Here is a 17,957-nt window from a genome sequence, read left to right as displayed (position 1 = left end):
GAAAAAACACTACCTTCACGTGATAAAGGGACTTTCGGTTGTAGTTGTTAAGACTTTGCAGCGTGTCTTGGCGAAACTATGTCACATACTTCCACCGAGTTTTCGTTAAATTAACTACGATTTTGATTGCGATTTTCTTGCTTCATCATCGAATTGTATGCGTACTGTCTCTTCGCGTACAACTCACTCCTCTCCTACTCACTCAGGTATGTATTTTTAAATTAATTAATAAGATATAATCAATGAAATATTGTATACATACAGATTGTCATTGATATATACATGTACAAATTACATAACGAATATTAACAATATGAAAAGTTTAATCATTTTTTATTTTTATGCGTCAATGGTATGATAACAATAGCGTTCCTTGCGTCTGGTACTTTCCACCAGTTTCCATTCCTATGTTCCTTTCCTACACCAGCGACAAGATGATTCCCATCGGGCGTGAACGCGAGCGCATTTATAAAACCTACCAATTGAACCTCGAACAAGAGATTGAGAGACCTGAAGTTTTCGCCGCAGTGCCACACTTTGACCACACCGTTCCGCGATCCTGGAAATCATAATTCATTTATTTATTATGAACAAAAAAATGTAGATAAAGCGAATAAAACGAGATATGACGATGGCGCACCTGACGCTACCAGATCTGTATTCAACAACGTCGCAATGCTCGAGATCCACATTGGTTGACCGTTGACCTCGTCCCTTCCGTGAGCCTCCGTCACAGAGCACAGCGGCTTCTTTTTCTGGCATCCCCAGACGCAGAGCTGTCCGTCACTTCCACCACTGAAGAAGGCCTCTTCATTAATGAGCTTAACCGCGTCGATGCTATGGCCGTTGTCGTGCCCGTTAAATATTAATTGCGATTCCTCGACTATCTTCCATATTCTAATAGTGCCATCGAAACCGCCGCTCGTTATAGCGCGTTCTCGCGACAGTGCGTCGATGTACGTGATACCGCTTTGATGACCGAATCTGTAAACCCAGAGAATCAACGTGGCATACTCGAAAACGGAATGAGGCATGGCGCTCGAATTTTCTCGCGAGGAAAGTCTCACTTACAAGGATTCGACGTAAGCCATGTCGTCCAGATTCCAAACTCTTACGCTTTTGTCTTCGGACGCGGAGTACAGCGTGTGAGTATCCTTGCGGAATGCCAATCCGACTACGAGGCCTCTGTGCCCCTGCAGATTCTTTATGTGATTAAGAGTATCGCCAGAAAGCACTTTGATATCCTTACACCCGTCATCTCCCACTACCTGCGACGAGAAGGATTTACATGAAAAATTTCAGTCGCGTCACAAAAAACGAAGGAGAGATATCAGACTCGAACTCACCAGAAATTTTCCATCCGTGCTGGTTGCTAAACACCGTATGGAAGTCATTCCGTCCTTCGTTTTTCCTCTCTTCCCTCTAATGGCATTTAATTTAATTTTCTCCTTTAGTGACCCTGACAAGTGAGATAGCAATTACGTTATTCAGAAACATGTACATGAGAATATTCGAGAGAAAATAATTGTTTTTGCAATTCTCTCCATAAATTATCTCCAATTAAAACATTTGCAAGCTTACATTTAACTAAACTGCCGTCCTTGGAACCTGAATATAGTACACTGCCGTCGCTAGAAAGGCACAAACAAGTGATAGAGCCTTTGTGCTCTTTACATCGCAATGAAATGAGCTCTCCATGCCCAACATAGTTGATCGCTATAGTTTTTCTTAATCGACCCTTTTCCTCCAAATACTCTTCGCGTAATCTCTTCGCAACTGCGTTCTCTTCAAATTCAGCTCTGTCCTTTTCTGTAATATCGAACATATTTACATAAAAACGTCGTTTAAACTTGTTTAAACAAAAGTAAATAGAAAGAAATAAATCTTAAGTGTTATACCTTCTTCTTCAATTTCTTGAAGATATTTCTTCGCAAGCCTCAAACGCTTCTCCTGCGCAGTTTCCTCCTCCTCTTCAGTTTCACTTTCAAATTTTCGTTCATTTCTAAAAAAACACAATCTTATGACAACAAATCTTACTTAATAAATACATAGTTTTCATAAATTCAATTATTATTACTTTAAATTTTCCTCTGCAAATTCTTCATCTGTACTGGCAATACTTTCATCGTCGTTAGGTAGGGATTTATTTTTCTTCTTTGACTGTTTCGACTGCTTCGATGTAGACTGAGTCGTAGTTGTTTTTCCAAGGTAACCATTGTGCTCGTTCATACGCTGATTTTACAATATTGCAATACAGTTAAAGCCCTATGGCTACATGAACTTAATGTGTAATTTTATAGACATATTCACATTTTAAAGGTACATTAATTACCTAATATCCTATTAACTTTTGATACATTAACGTAAAGAAATAATTTTAATGTGGTATATAAATATAACATTACGAAAATTAGATAAAGAAAAAGCAAAACAATCTACTTTGCACAACTTTATAACCTTCAGAAAAAGCGCAATATTATTTTACTGAAAATTAAAATAAAATAGATAAAAACTTACTTTGCGTTTACGTGCTCCACCTCCTCGTCCTCCACTTCTTATGAAAAACGACATCACGATGATAAAGAATAATTTTTATAAATTAATGACTTTCTTTCACCAAACCACGTGTAGCGTAGCATGTGATCGCTGCAGTGTGCAGCGTCTCTCAGGTCTCTTACAATTTTATACAGGTTAGGTTAACCTATACAAAATGAATGAAGTGGCTCAGTAACGCTATCTACACTTTTCTCTCTATCTCTCTTATTTTCTATTTTTCTCGACACTTTTCACAATCTACTGATTTATCATTTAATCTTTTAGCTTACATACATAAAAATTAATTTCGAGAAAAGCCGCTACGAGTAACGCCTCTGTCTATATTGAAAAATAAAATAGTACGACTCAACGGCCAGTCAGTCATAATATAATTTTTTAGTAAAATGATTTTATAACAATATAAAAATATATTTTGTTTCCGTTCTTGGTAAATGTACAGAGCCTTTTATTTCAGGCAGAAAATTAAATAAATCTACTTATGTCAAAATTTAAGATAAAGGCTCAATCTATATATTTAATATTGTACTTTGTAGTAAAAGTGCAAAAAAGACTTTCTCAGTTTTTAAAGTTAAATTCAAAGTATATTTAAAATTGCGGGAAATAAATAAGTATTTTTATACATATAATATATATTTTTTTATATATATTTAATAATACATATATTATTTTTTGTTATACATTAAATTTTTTTATTATTACATTAAACAACTTTATTACATTTATTTTATTAAACAATTTTCTATTGCAGTCGAATGAAATGCTTGCATATTGAAATCGAAATATCTATAATTCACGATCTCAAATTAATCAATGACGCTACTGACAACGATGTAAAAGTACTACATAAAACAATTGTTTATGATAATAGAACAATTAATTCTCACATGTGTTGCTATGTAGTAGCTTATCTTTTGGTATCCCTACTAACAAATGATTCTTAAGTGTACACGTTTCCGGAACTAGTTTTGCAAGATGAACTTTGTATCCAAACTGTTCAGCAAATAGCTTCCTGTCCGTGTCTATGATCGTCATACACTTGTAGCCTTGCTTGGTCTTAACATTTTGTTTGTCGTGTGTCTGATCAGCAGCGTGACTCAGAAACGAGTATTCCCTATTGCTAATGCAGCCTTTAAAAATTTCACTTCGTGGATACGTCAATCGGTGACAATCTTGCAGCGAGCCATAGCAGCACGGGCAACTCACAAAAATCGCGTTCTTCTGTATGCAGCACTGTATAACCAGGTCTGTCGCTAAACCACAGGCATGTAGCGACGTACCAATGTCGAAATCTCCTTTGAAGTAATCCAAGTTGCACTGGCAAAACCTTACATTCGTTAATTTCAGCCGTTGTACCCTCTGCTTGGCCCTGTTCAAAGACTCTTCTTTGTTCTCTAGCAGAATAACCGTGCAACGAGGCAACAAGTACGCTATCAATATTCCCAGATGTCCGCTACCCGAGCAGAAGTCCACGATGGTATTGCCTGCCTTCGCTAACTTTAAAACGGGTTTACACAGGTTCTGCAGTTGTTCCTGCTTCCGTTGCAACCGCGCGGGCGGTAACGAACCGCCCTCCGGCGTTGCATCGAAAGGCACGTCGGACCAGTTCAAGTCGATCTCGATACCAAACGGTGCGACATCAAGTTCCATCGAGACCTTCATATCTCCGACCAATTGCAACGAGCGCTCTATGTCCTCTTGCCTTGTGTAAATGCGACTTTTCGGCTTGTACCGTTTGGGATCGCTCTTGTACAAACTTTCATTCACTACCACCGGAAGTGTATACTGGAGCGTGCTCAAGCCATCGCTCTTCAGCGGTAAACAGCTTAAGCATTTTATTATGAATTCATCCGTTAACATTCTGTTGTACCATTTGGCCGTCAAGGGCACCAATTTTGGTATCATCTGGCTTGAAAATGTGCCGAGCAGGATGTGTACGCACACGAATATGATTATATCAGCTAATGTGATACATGAACCCTCCGCGTACGTGTGTTCCAGCAAACTCGTCTCGATTTCTTTAGCTATGTTGAGCGCAGCGAACTTCTTGCACATTGTATATTTGTACAAATTATGCAGTCTAACCGGTTGAGACATGTGACACTCGAATCTGGCCAAGCTGATAGGCAACTCGGACTTCTCTAAATTTTTTACACTTAACGACTTTAAAGTTAAAATCAAATCAACTTCGCAAAATTTTGTCCACACACTGGCCTCGGAGCAGGCCATTAAGCAGGAACCCTTAAATCCTAACAGCGTGTAATACCGCATCGAACTTATGATGTCGCAGTCTGCATTTGCCTTGTCTTTCACAATTTGCCTCAAGACCGTACACAAACCAGCCACGCAGCTGTCTTTATTTATAGCGATATTTGGTAATTCGCAGAAGCTGGCGTAATAAGGTATTTCATCTACGCTCACAACCTTGTAGACAAAATTTGAGAGATCTATCGTGTATGCTCGTTCCGTCAAATCTTGCTCGCTTAGTATCAGTTTGATGTCAACGGAAGATTCACAATATTTTATAGTAAAGAGAGTTATAATTGTTTCAATTGGAGCAAGACACAGGTCCGCTATAGAGTATATTGCTAAATGTACCTCGCTCATCTTCCTCTCCTAAACGAACAAAAGTATCAAAGTATAAAACAGTCGGGAATTCTCCTACCGGCGCTCAACACTTATACACTAATGCGTAATTGTCTTGCCACTTTCCTAATTATTCTCTGCCTTAGTACGTCCTCTCTCCAATGTATACTGATACAAGAAACGATCGCCGAGGCAAACATGAAGCCCTCGAACATCCAAAATGTTCTTTCCTCAAGCCAAGCCACTTTATCACAACTGTAAAACAACATTTTACGTGAAAATAAAGTACAGCATTCTCGTGTTGGCACGCTAAATCTTGTCGATAAGTAGTTCTGCCTTACCTTCTCGTTATTGTCTCTCCACTCTTACACTTCAGTACTTCTTTGTACCTCGCGTGGACGCAAATACCGATACTTTCGCTCGCAATTTCGAAAGCCGTGCACGGATGACATTCGGATATCACCTCGTACTCCTCACCCGAGATGCAAGAATTATTTTCAAAATTGTCGACGTAAAGCTTACTCGGGATGTCCGTCCAGTGGCTCTCGATAATCAATGCTAAAACGGTTAAACTAAAAATAAAATGATATGTTGCAAATTACATATTTGTGAAGAAAGTTTAGCGTGAATACGCAAGCACTTTGCCTTATGCTAATCTAATGTTAGTAGAATAAATAGAAGTGACAACTAACCCTCCTAAAAATGTGATACCTAGCAGCATCCGTCTCTTCGTGCAAGATTCGATCATCTCGGTATTTTTCTATTTTTCTTCGATTTTTGCTGGTCTAATTAGGTTATATCTGAATGTAAATATCTGCGCATACTGCGTGAATATAGCCACCATAAAGAATACGATATACGAGATGGCCGACCGCAGTACAAAATATGCAAAGCACGTTATAAAAATAAACGACAATAATTTAATATTGATATAATAATTACAGATAATTATAGGCAGTTTTGTCTTTTTATTTTACTTAATAATAGTTAGTCAATGTTTAATGGAGGCCAAAAGCGTGCAAATATTAAATATGCAGACAGGTTAACCGATGGAGTCCCTAAACGCGGATTTCCATGTGCGAGGGATCGACAGCCGACCACGCGATCGCCTAACCTCAACGGTGAGACGAAGAGCAGAGTGCGCCAGCAGTTCGTCGATCGCGGTTTCGTATTTCATAATGTCCGTAAATATTTCCTCGAAACGGGAACAACGATTCGATCGTGACAGTTCCACGCGGGCAGGAGCTTGACTGCGGTATGTGCGCGTTAAGAAATTTGCCGTTTGCTACGTGCGCGTCTTGAGTATCCGATTAAGTCGCCACCACCGATCGGTCTCGTCAACCCGGCAGCGAGAAATACGGAGCACTGGCCGGGACCGAGGAACGAATGGAAAATCGCTGAAAACGCACGAATGCCTACTCGCGCGGGTGATGAGTAAAGTTTACAAACAGTCGAGAGGCCTTTCTCGAACTCGGTCGTTTCACAGCGTCTATTAACACCGCACGTTCCCGGCTAATTCGGGTCTTCCTTTTCCCGCGCTGCGGGCGGAACGACATAATAGAACGTAAAAGCAGATTCATTCGGGAACGGTCGAGACAAAACTCAGTTGCGGTCCGTACTTTGCGCGCCAGGTGCGTGCGCGTCGACGAGCATCCGACGAAGTCATCGTCAGCGGTCATCTCGCCGGCGGCGAGAAATACGGGGCAGGAAAGAGGAACGGAAAGAAGATCGCCGAGAACGCACGGACGTTGATCCGCGCGAATGACCAGTATACAAGCCGAGGGACCTTTTTGCAGCCTGGTCGCTCGCCGAAATTGGTTAACATCATTCGTTGCCGGTTAGACCGTCGAATTTCGCGCAGAATTCGCCATTCCTATACATATATTTTCCTTTTCTTCTTTCTACTTCTCCTTTCCTCGTTCCTAGATATCTCGTTAGGCAACTGCTATCTCGTTCTGGTCAGCGACGATCGTTGCACTTCACAGTGGACGTGCATATCGAGTGACTTGTGATATGTTCGGCACGCGCGTTCGCGCGCGGATCCTTTCTCGGCAAGGTTCGTGACCGTGAAAGGATACCGAAGCGACAGTGGTCCCTACGACGGGAATATTGGGTGAGAGTGGAGGGCGACGGGTGGCGTTGACAGTGGTAGTGGTGGTGGTGGTGGTGGAACAAGGGGGAGACCTTTCGCCCCCTTCACAAGGCAGACGCCGGTAATGAGTGTTTACACCGTGCCCACGCCGACAGCGAGCACCGCGATATCGCCGGTGACAACTGCGACGTTAACGGCGACATCGGCGGCGACAACGACGGCGACAACGGTGGCGTCTACGACAACGACGACGACGACGACGACGACAAGTACGGCAATCGCATCGACGACGACGGCGGCGGCGGCGACGGCGCCTGTTACGACGACGGCCACGTCGTCCGCGGTGATTGCCGCGTCGCCCGAGACAACGACCGGCTGGAGTGAATTCTGCGAGAGACACGCCCGCGCCTCAGCCTCCGAATTTGCTAAAGCATTCTGCGCCTACGTTAGCCTGACTCTACCCGAGAGCGCCCGTACCAGCCTCTCGCACCGCGACTTCCTCAAGAAATTCGTCGACAGCTTCTGCGAGCACTTTGAGAACGAATACTTGCGTCACAACGTGAGGTGCGTGCTCGCGATCTTGTAGTTTTTACCTTGTTATTGTTTTTGCCATCATGGTTATTATTGACATCATTAATATCTTGTGTGTTGAGAAAGACACTGGAGCAATTTGCCTGATATGATAATAATGCTAATGCTAATGCTCTAATGCTGTTTACGTGAGATTGTTGTTGGCAAAGAACTAGTGGTTGGAAAAGATTGGAACACCTTGCATAGTATTCTTATTCAAAATATAGGAATTAATGGAAAAGAATAAATTAAATTTTGCAGACCTATATAGGCTGATGTTTTATTATTATAAGCATGCATTTTATACAATTATGAAATACGAAAATGTGTTAATGACGGATTCGGTAATAATAATAAATGAGAGAATCACGAAGGAAGGTAAAAGATTAGAAGCATGAAACTGTTTTCTGTAAGGAAATTGTGCTACAATTTCGCTTTTGTATTATAATAAAAAATATACACACATATTTACTTTAAACTCTATTATTTTTTAAGTTCCACATTCTTTATTTTATGGTTTATAGTGAGCGTCTTTTTAAAATTGTTTACTTTAAAATTGCATTCTCAACTCTGTTTTCCTTACATTTTGTAGATCGCTATCGTTGCATGATACTAGGAGTGCAGCGGCCAATGAAAGGGACATAAATCTTTCTAGCCAAAATACTAACAATCCACCAGTTCGCGCTTCGTCGCACGAGGAATTCAGCGACTACTCCGAACATGAAGGGGAAGCGGTATCACCGAAGCCTGCCCACAAGCCCTTCTTCCGCAGACTATCCTTTAAGGGGCTCAAGAAAGGCAAGAGTTTCTTCCACAAGCAGCAAAGCGACGAGGTTGAACTGTCGCACAGTGAGCATCGCAAGGACAAACACTCGAAAGCCAAGCTGTCGAAAATCGTGGTGGAGTGCAGGAAAGAAGGAATAGTAAATTCTTTGATGGGGGAGAACATCGACGGGACGCAGAAATGGGAGAAATCGCGATTAGCTTTGATAAAAGCTATCGGCGGATACATGTTGGAGTTTTACTCGCCGCCGAAAGCAGTGAAGCCGCGGAGCGGCGTTTTCTGCTCGGCCATAACGGAGGCGAGGGAAACCACGGCGTTAGAAATGCCGGATCACGAGAACACTTTTGTCCTGAAGACCCAGAACATGGAGTTCGTCATAGAGGCGCATGATTCGAACGACATGAAATCGTGGCTGGCGACGATCAAATATTGCATGCGAACGGCGCAGCAGAGTTTTTGTAGTAGTTCTGGGCAAAGTGACTCCTTGGGAGATTCTCTCGGCCATGGCTCGGTGACCATCGGGTCGGAGAGCGATCGATTGCGAGCCAACTCGGCCAGCAAAGCCTTCCGGTCCTTTGGTCACGAGCATAACGAGGACTCCCAAGCAAACCCACCGGAATTACCTCCAAGACTCCGAATGCGTAGCAGCAGTAATCTAGAACTATGTTCCTCCCAACAAGAGATTGAACAAAGTAAGGAATAAATCCTCTGATTATAAATCAATGATATTGCACAATGTTGCACGTTGCACAAGTAGTCCCGAGTAAATCGAGTCGTATACCTTGCACTCGCTCTTTACAGTGTCTACCAATGAGGGCGAGCTGGACCTGTCGAGCAGCTTGCGGGAGTACCCGTGGTTCCACGGCACCCTTCCTCGGTCGGATGCCGCGCAGCTGGTGTTGCATAGTGCAGCTAACGGTCACGGTGTGTTCCTAGTTCGACAAAGTGAAACGAGGAAAGGCGAATTCGTGTTGACCTTCAATTTCCAAGGACGGGCAAAGGTAAGCGCAGATATTGCTGCTCCTGATATCTGTCTTCTTCCTTAACGAGTGACGATTCACGCCCCCTTCTCATCGTATCACTTTCATTCGCAGCATTTACGGATGACGCTGAACGATCAAGGTCATTGCCGAGTTCAACATCTGTGCTTTCCTGCGATTTACGATATGCTCGAACACTTTCGCCAGAACGCGATACCCCTCGAGTCTGGCGGGACTGCGGACGTTACTCTAACGGAATACGTAGTAGCGGCGAACCACACCTCGCGATCCTCGGGACACCACAACGTGGCGGTTGGCGCAAACGTGCAACAGTCGCAAGAGAGGAGACCCATGGTAGTCCCGGAGTCCAGAGAAGTAAGAGTCTGCAGTGGAAGTCTCTTGTGTGAGCGCGAGTGGCCAACACCCACAGTCTGAAGTCTAATCTACAGACAGTGAGTAGATAACCAGCTAAAGCGCCCGTATTCACCGTATCGTATCGATGATACATGATGAATGAAACCTGATCGGTATCTGCAGTTTTGTAAACTTATAAATTCGATGGAAAAATTTGTATGCATTGACGTGGAAATTAATCTGAATGGAACCTATAGATTGATATACAAAGTTAAATTATGAAATGCAATTTATTTATGTACACTTGTCATGATTCGAATGATTTGTTATAATTAATTTAATATATTTACTTGATATATTAACAACAGACGTGTCAAAAAAAGAGACAAATTACAATACATTACTAAAATTACTTATGTTCTTATGTTTTTCTTTAATTTCCTCGTATTTCCGAAATATGTTATCACGATTATATATATATATATCTTTTATTTATCTTATTTGTTATTTTATAAAGGATGATTTTTTTTATTAAATTTGTATATCATTCGTCTAAATACAAAATTACTGTATGACGAAATTCTCGTAAAGAACTTGAGATTTTGTATACATATATAAAAAAGATATAATATTTAGAGAAACATGACCGTGGGACAAGGAGCTCGCTTTTATGTATAAAAGCTTTTTCTTGAAATTTCTGGTATACTGAAAATTGTAAAAGATTTATGTATTTCAATCTTAAAATCTCTATCAAGCAATATGGACACGTCCGGACATTACATTGATTATACCATTTTAATGGAGCTTGAAAGTCAAATCATTTTACTGCCAATTTAACATTAAGGGTTTATAAAAAGTCTCTATTAAAATTAATAATGTTAATGATCTGGACGAAGAGTTCTATTTGCTTATAGAACTCTCTTTTCGCACGGGGTGTTAAGAAAATGCACATTAATATTTCTTATAATTAATGATGAACCTTATGAAATAGAAGATTGTCATTGTCATGATTTATATAATTTTAAAATTATATTGAATCTCGAATCAAAAACTCGATAAAATATCTTGAGCAATTTATTCGATACTTTTTTACTCTCTGTCTGAACAATCTTGTTCTTCAAAGTATTGGCAGGCATCTTTCTAACACTCTGTGTGTGATTTTCATGCTGTTTATTAAAATCCAGAAACTTTGAGAGAAACTTCTGACATGATAATAGATTAAAGGTACATGAAAACTTATGATGACGTTAATAAAATAGGTACGCACATACGGTGGTTCTATAAGAACACGTGTGGAATCGTTGGAGAGACTCGAACAGCAGAGTACCATTGCGGAACAACAGGGCTCGGCTTCATCCACCGGAAGAGCGGTCCAAAACACCTATAGTTTTCTCTGACGTTGGATTCGCGCTAATCCACCATCGGGCTACAATCCAGTCAGTCCGACGGACTAAACGTTGAACAGATATATATATATAATAATGAAGATATAATCGCAAAGTTTTTATTTCCAGAATTGCGTCGCGCCCGCTAAAACCGCTATTCCGATATCACTTTACTACTAGTACAAAACAGAGCTGCATTTTCTTGAAAATAATCGAATCTTCCGACCATTGACTCTTGCGTTTAGCATTCGACGTTATATATACTACATGATTTACTCAACAACGTATCCGCATTTGCATTTACATCGAATAATGAGAAATAGAATAGACTGACGAACAAAATGAGTCTCAGTTAGCAGTAATTATTTCACGATAGATGCACAAGTCGTCCCTGAATTGCCCCCTTTCACCCCTCCAATTTCCTGATGATACCGCAGCACACAGGTTTTCCACGGAGGTCCCTTTCGCACGTTTCGCATGTATATCTACGACGTACATGTCACCTCATCAAAACCGAACTGACGGCCTCTACTTGCATTCTTATCGAGGGAACGGATTTGTCTTGACAAGGGAGCCCCCCATTACGTCGCTTAACTAATTTATGGTGTATGTACTTACATAACGTTTACGCGTAAGAGCGCGCATGCCATATGTATGTACGTGGGAATGAAATGTCTCGAGATCGTGAAAACTGTAAACTGCCATATATCGCAATCTCCGCTCGTGTATCCCCGGATCGTGCCGAAGGCTTGAAAAAAAAAGAATTACGCCAAAGCTAAAATTCGACGTTGATTAAACTCCGCTTCCTCGCAATTACGAGTACAACGTTATTACAAAATTGCGTTTCAACCGCATTGTCGCATTGTCGCTAGTCCCGATGCTTCCCGGGGCGCTGGATATAACAGACGCGCCCTGCAATCGTTGATAAGTGTAAAACACCGTCACGGTATACATACATAATTATATAAATTATCCTGGTGCTCTTCATCAGTGCATAATTTGTCTCCGTGTTTTTGTCGGATGAATAAAAATTGGGGAAGAGAGATTATATTACGATCCTGCACAAATCGCGAAGGGACAAAGCGTGTTGGGCTACAGTAAGTATGGTTCTACGTGTCTCCGCAGAAGAAGCTAGCATTGTATCCGATGAGCCGAGTATCCGTACTGTGTGTGCGAAGTACTGTATTAACGCGCGCTATGTAATGTCCAAGGATTGTTACTGGCGCCGTAGAGCAATACGACTGCGCAAGATTAGATTATAGACTGCAAATGTATGAATAAGTGGTACGCGCCTATGAGACAGAGAACAACGATCGACGGAATATTCGATTTGCGGTGCGAGCGAGGCAGATATTTTCAGTAGGAGTCGAATCGATTATTGTGATAAGATCTCTCGATTGCACAAGCGTCACGAAAGATCCCAAGTTGTCGTCCGTCGTTATTCTATGTTTTACATCCATGGAAAATCCCATAAAATCGCATAAACAACAGGGACGATGCATAATTTATCAACTGTACATTTCGCTCACCGTTCACTGTTTATCGAAAGTCGTGTACAAATAGAATTTCCATCGCGATTAAATACATTAAAGAGAGAGAGAGAGGGGAAAAAATGTAGGAATGCTATAGTCGATCTGGGAAAATCTGTATCACGAATTCACCCTTTAGCTAAAGTGCTCGCAGGATCGTGCTGTAAGTAGAACGTAAGCTTGTCCTTTGTGTATTCACACACAGTTAAAACGACAGTCCTGAGATATACAGAGTCTGACATTTAATAGGCATTCAACCGTAATACTTTTTTACCTTTTGTTAAGATGCAAAGATGAAAATAAAAACTGAATTCCCTGAGAGCCGTCGTCTAATGTTAATCACTTATAGATATTATCTGCATATAGCGTGTTAATTCATGAATATTATATATTTATTACCTGTGTGCATATGTATATTAATATTTTTAATGTGTATAATATCGTTTCTGTTCTATATAACGTTTTTGTAAATATTTTTCCGTTATCTAATTTAAATCAGGAATAATATATTCCTTAATTCGAAATTGAGAGAGGCCTCAATTTCCAAATAAATATATATATATTGTAGTCTACTACAAACATAAAAGACACAAGTATAGGTAAGAGACACGAGTCTTGTAAAAAGCACACATACAAGAAATATTAATAGAAAATTCAAATATACCTACAAATTACATAATAGCCTTTCAAAATACGATTTCAGATATGTGAGATACATTTATTGCGGTAAGTAACTTTAAATAACTATTCTCCTCTCTAGTACCAATGAAATTCAAAGCAAACAAATGTTAATTGAGCTTATCGTTACGTTCTACGCATGTAAACAATTGAGATATAAGTAAATATAAAACTAATTATCTTTTCTTTAGAATGCGCCGATGCGCAAATTGATTCATCGATACATCACTCCTTTTACAACGCGTTAGTTTGCAAATCGGGTATTCTCTCTAAACGTGCGAAGGAACAAAAAAGATCGGAGTTGGCACAGATAGGAGTTTCTATCAGATACGAAGATTATCGGCAATTACGGCGAACATATGGTTAAAGATACGTTACTCTGAGGTCGGAGACGGCCAACATCCGATAAAGATTGATTCTATCACGAGCCAGAGATAAAAGATCGCGCGTGTATTTTTTCCGTTTACTCAATACGATCTTTCCGCGTCAGGAATAACCCACTTGCCACGTCGGACACCGCACACGTGCTATAAACTCATTATGGCAACTCAGGTAAAGCAGCAAAATAATTTGCCAGCCCCGTGGAGTAATTGGAATGTCATGCGAGTCATCTGTTTCGTTATGTTCGTTAGGTACACGAATTCAGTGTCGAGATGACGTGCGAAGGATGCTCCAACGCGGTGCAAAACGTGTTGAAAAAAGTGGAAGGTGTGTATGATACGCGAGATTTTCAGGTCGATTCTACGTATGTAGAAATGCTCTCTTTGTCACACGCGATCGTATTCCGTGAATAACGTTTCGTCGACGTCTCCCCCGAGGTCGTTGTCTCGTAGAAATTGTCGAGTGCATTGGAACGCACGAAGTGAGGTTAAAACGTGTGTCAACATCGCGCGAAAAGACAAGCGTATAAGAGTAACGTAATTATTGGGTTGTGACGAAAGTAGACGAAGTTCGTAGCATTATTTTTGTGAAATTCCAAGATTGTGATATTTATTCAACTACCTATGCGCCGTCTTACCCTACCAATATTTGCCATCTTTATGCTAGCTTCAAGATTCCATCTTTCAAGATCTTGTCATCTTTTCATTTTAAGAGATTAAACAACGGCACGGACTTTTGTTACGACCCAATATAAATTTTAGTAAGGAATAATGCGACATTGCAGCTATGTTCACAGTGAACGTTGGATACATAATTTATTGTGTAACACGTAGGCATTGACGACATCAAGATAGACTTGGTAGAAAAAAGGGTGTCCGTTGCCACTGCGCTTAGTTCGGATAAGATCTTCGAGACGATCAAGAAGACGGGGAAACAGTGCCAATTTCTGAGGACTAAACAATCATAACTTACTTGCGATACGAGGTGATCGTAAACGAGTGCTGCTAACATGTTCTTTGTACATGGATATTGTAAAAGTTTCTGTTACTTTTTCCTGGATTTATCATACTTTACTCGATGTATAAAAGTACAAAAATATTATACTTAAGTTCTTTATAATAAAATGTCTTTTCCATGCAACTCTTACATTGTGGATTAAAATTTCCGAGTACGTAATATATCACAAAATACATTTCTCCCTCGTATAATAAATATCGCATATCTGTAATCTGTGATCTGACACGATCACAAAGATATTCAATTCAAATTATGCTCATACACACACACCACACGCACACAAAATAATTATGGTCTAATAGTAAAAAAGATATTGTCAAATAATCATTTCTCAAGCGCTTCCTCTAATACTGTCATGCGTTGTTCCAACACGCTCACAGCGTCATGCAGCGACTGCACTTGATCACAAAGAGCTTCCATAACTTTAACGGACTGACTAGACGAATGCGCGTAGGACAAGGCTTGATCTTGCGGGATTAGTACATTTGCCACGCGCGCTTTTCCCGATGACTTGATGTTCCTTGTATTGATCACTTTTGGTTCCACTTGTGTTCCTGGGATTTCGGCTACGGGTCCTTCGCACGGGTGCTTCCTGTCTGTTTCCAAGTTCAGCTCTTCTAGTACGTCAGATAAATCCTGAATGATAAATGTTGATAGTTAGAATTGTAACAATTAATTAAGATTAATCTCACTTTCTCTCTTCTTTCGTAGTCTCTCATTATTTTTGGTATATTAATTTTTTAATATTTTTCATATCAATTTCTCACTTCCTCTCGGTCCCGGTCCTCTCGCGCATCTTCCCCGGGTCTGTCGCTATCCACAAATGACTTTTCATCCGTATCGTCAAATTCTTGTTTGCTGGCAGGAAGTATTAATCGCTTAGAAGCCTTCTTAGCTATGTCATCCCTACAAAAGTTGGACTTCCACATCAGGACCTGCCGATCTGCGCCGCCTGAAGCGAAAAAGTCACCGTCTTGCGAGAACGTGATCGACGTTATGCCACCGGCGTGCCCCTTGAGCGTGTAGATTGGTCGACCCTCCAAGAGATCTAGAACCTAGCCAACAGTTTTTGTATCAACAAGACGGTGATGAAGCTCTTGCGATTTTTGTATTACAACGTCTCAAGTTACTTTTATGGTAGAGTCGTTGGAGGCCGTTAACATAAAGTTACCCTTCGGGTGGAACTTGATCATATTTACAGGTCCTGTATGAGCGGCATAATGCTGATACAAAGAACCAGTTCTCAGGTCGTACAATTTAATGCACGCGCCCACGTTTGCCGACCCGATGGCTGCGCCACTTGGATGGAACTCCACGTACGCGGCAGGATCTGACGAAATGAGATCTTTCACTCCGGATATCCGGAATGCGACATCGTCAAGGGTGGACTTAACGCACCTTTTATCTCATTGAAGGTCTTGATGCACTCGCCGCTGCTAATGTCCCATACTTTGATCGTCTTGTCATCGCTGCAGGACACCAGGAGCCTACCGTCAGGAGAAAACTTGGCGCACCGCACCCAATTTGTGTGCTCACTGAACGCCATGAGGAATCTTCTTTGACATACCAACCACAACTTTATACTTTTATCATCTGATGCAGTGAGCAACTAAAAATATTGATAAACAATTTATGTCACTAATGAGAAAACCGGCAATAAGTTATTCAATTAAAATAAAAATTACCTTCTGCCCGTCTGGACTAAATTGTACCGACCTCACAGCAGAAAAGTGAGCCTTAAAGTCTATAGATTGACCTGTAATTTTTGGAACCCAGATTCTTACAGATCTATCTTTCGAAGCACTAGCTATGACTTCTCCAGATGGCGCGTAACAGACATCCAGAATACCATCTCTGTGAGCCTTAAATCTGTAAGCTCGCGTTGACTCTGTCAGGTTCCACACCAATAGTGTTTTATCCAGACTACTCGATACGAGTTGGGTAGTATTTGGATGGAAACACAAGGCTGTAATTGCATCTCTGTGACCCTTGAAATGCCTCTCAAATGTGGGATCACAGGCAGTCTCCACCATTGTTTCTTGTATGACAGAGATTTAGAACATAAAAACAAGCACCAAACACATAAAAAAATAAAAATGTACAAAATAGTTTTAAAAAAATGGTAAAATTTTGAAAATGGAAAAATTTCTCGCTCTCTATATGTATTAATTTTATCACAAATCAGTTTACATTGCAAGAATAAATATTGACTAATATTAACCAATGCATTTATAACCCCTACAAAATTTCTGCCGCTTTAATTTAAAGTGACTCAAGAATCACGTACAAGTGCTAGTTTTAAAATTAAATTTAAGTACTATATTTTATGATAACTTAAATGAATGATGTGATAAACAAAGCGTGAATGCAAATATAACAATCGTAATTTACTGAATACTGTTAGCGTTCTCCACCAATATATATTCCTATTTCTTAGAGTGCACCTTCCACATATATAATTAAATTCACGTTTTCCGTAACAATATTATTTTTTTATAACAAAATGTTTCACAGGTACATTGATACAATGTATCTGAATATCATAATTAATGTCGGTATGTACTTGACAGTTTCATTTGCTTCAAGTCTGTTTATTGACGCGCACAGCATGGGGCACTAAATTCAAACAGATAGCAACTACTTGGATCAATTAAAATCTAATGAAAAGGCTTAGAAAATGACTAAAGTAGTTTTATACCGCGAAATTTTAAACGGACTTTATTGCAAAAAATATGCACAATCAATTAAAAGATAATAGTAATGAAATAGAATTTCTGTTCAGTTTATTTTGTTAAATAAAATATTTATTAATAAATAAAAGAAAAAAGATCACATATTTTACCTTAATAACGCTCTAGACATCGCAACTATTTTACCTGAGTGACGAGCAGCAAAGAAAAGGACGTTGATACCTTTTTCTAATGGACATTTTCTAATGGATGGAAATTGAAGATTCTGATTGGTTTATTTCCTTATGCGTTATACAATGAACCTCAATAAAGTTAGCCGGACAACTTCGACTTTAAACATTTTTGTTTATACGAATCG

General features: G+C 40.2%; 6 protein-coding genes and 1 long non-coding RNA gene across 11 annotated transcripts; 2 read left to right on the top strand and 5 right to left on the bottom strand.

The window, feature by feature from the left end:
- Positions 1 to 211: 211 nt before the first annotated feature.
- LOC105282576 (U3 small nucleolar RNA-interacting protein 2) lies at positions 212 to 3,172 on the bottom strand. 2 transcript variants are annotated; one of them, XM_026969360.1, is made up of 8 exons: positions 2,518 to 3,172; positions 2,078 to 2,265; positions 1,899 to 2,002; positions 1,582 to 1,809; positions 1,347 to 1,459; positions 1,072 to 1,268; positions 641 to 984; positions 212 to 559 (listed from the first exon to the last, which is right to left on the bottom strand). In XM_026969360.1, the coding sequence occupies exons 2-8, from the start codon at positions 2,227 to 2,229 to the stop codon at positions 327 to 329; spliced, it is 1,371 nt and encodes a 456-aa protein (XP_026825161.1). In that variant the 5' UTR covers positions 2,230 to 2,265; positions 2,518 to 3,172; the 3' UTR covers positions 212 to 326. The 2 variants fall into 2 exon arrangements, with proteins under 2 accessions (XP_026825161.1, XP_011342935.1); XM_011344633.3 differs by having other exon boundaries at positions 2,078 to 2,232; positions 2,518 to 3,170.
- A 68-nt stretch (positions 3,173 to 3,240) lies between these two features.
- Positions 3,241 to 5,186, bottom strand: LOC105282575 (glutathione S-transferase C-terminal domain-containing protein homolog). The gene has a single exon (XM_011344632.3). It carries the CDS (start codon positions 5,158 to 5,160, stop codon positions 3,430 to 3,432), a length of 1,731 nt encoding a protein of 576 aa, XP_011342934.2. The 5' UTR covers positions 5,161 to 5,186; the 3' UTR covers positions 3,241 to 3,429.
- On the bottom strand, positions 5,125 to 5,971 carry LOC105282572 (protein JTB). The gene is made up of 3 exons (XM_011344627.3): positions 5,832 to 5,971; positions 5,481 to 5,711; positions 5,125 to 5,394 (listed from the first exon to the last, which is right to left on the bottom strand). Exons 1-3 carry the CDS (start codon positions 5,885 to 5,887, stop codon positions 5,232 to 5,234), a joined length of 450 nt encoding a protein of 149 aa, XP_011342929.1. The 5' UTR covers positions 5,888 to 5,971; the 3' UTR covers positions 5,125 to 5,231.
- Positions 5,972 to 7,324: 1,353 nt separating this feature from the next.
- LOC105282573 (SH2B adapter protein 1) lies at positions 7,325 to 13,154 on the top strand. 3 transcript variants are annotated; one of them, XM_011344630.3, is made up of 5 exons: positions 7,325 to 7,795; positions 8,457 to 9,277; positions 9,387 to 9,586; positions 9,680 to 9,940; positions 11,179 to 13,154. In XM_011344630.3, the coding sequence occupies exons 1-5, from the start codon at positions 7,356 to 7,358 to the stop codon at positions 11,314 to 11,316; spliced, it is 1,860 nt and encodes a 619-aa protein (XP_011342932.1). In that variant the 5' UTR covers positions 7,325 to 7,355; the 3' UTR covers positions 11,317 to 13,154. The 3 variants fall into 3 exon arrangements, with proteins under 3 accessions (XP_011342932.1, XP_011342930.1, XP_011342933.1); XM_011344628.3 differs by having other exon boundaries at positions 8,394 to 9,277; XM_011344631.3 differs by having other exon boundaries at positions 8,394 to 9,277; positions 9,680 to 10,017; positions 11,179 to 11,317.
- LOC105282574 lies at positions 10,194 to 11,298 on the bottom strand. Its single transcript, XR_894509.3, has 2 exons — positions 11,187 to 11,298; positions 10,194 to 10,624 (listed from the first exon to the last, which is right to left on the bottom strand). It is a non-coding gene; the product is annotated as an uncharacterized LOC105282574 (long non-coding RNA).
- Positions 13,155 to 13,704: 550 nt separating the features above from the next.
- Positions 13,705 to 15,030, top strand: LOC105282570 (copper transport protein ATOX1). Its single transcript, XM_011344624.3, has 3 exons — positions 13,705 to 14,063; positions 14,144 to 14,219; positions 14,726 to 15,030. Exons 1-3 carry the CDS (start codon positions 14,052 to 14,054, stop codon positions 14,857 to 14,859), a joined length of 222 nt encoding a protein of 73 aa, XP_011342926.1. The 5' UTR covers positions 13,705 to 14,051; the 3' UTR covers positions 14,860 to 15,030.
- On the bottom strand, positions 14,991 to 17,510 carry LOC105282571 (POC1 centriolar protein homolog A). Of its 2 annotated transcripts, none has more exons than XM_011344625.3 (6): positions 17,473 to 17,510; positions 16,595 to 16,947; positions 16,308 to 16,518; positions 16,040 to 16,239; positions 15,677 to 15,964; positions 14,991 to 15,545 (listed from the first exon to the last, which is right to left on the bottom strand). In XM_011344625.3, the coding sequence occupies exons 1-6, from the start codon at positions 17,483 to 17,485 to the stop codon at positions 15,234 to 15,236; spliced, it is 1,377 nt and encodes a 458-aa protein (XP_011342927.2). In that variant the 5' UTR covers positions 17,486 to 17,510; the 3' UTR covers positions 14,991 to 15,233. The 2 variants fall into 2 exon arrangements, with proteins under 2 accessions (XP_011342927.2, XP_011342928.2); XM_011344626.3 differs by lacking the exon at positions 17,473 to 17,510 and adding an exon at positions 17,301 to 17,466.
- Between the last annotated feature and the right edge of the window lie 447 nt (positions 17,511 to 17,957).

The sequence above is a fragment of the Ooceraea biroi genome, chromosome 4 (genome assembly GCF_003672135.1).
Source record: "Ooceraea biroi isolate clonal line C1 chromosome 4, Obir_v5.4, whole genome shotgun sequence".
Classification (NCBI taxonomy): Eukaryota; Metazoa; Arthropoda; class Insecta; order Hymenoptera; family Formicidae; genus Ooceraea; species Ooceraea biroi.
This window is presented reverse-complemented; position numbering and strand designations above follow the sequence as displayed.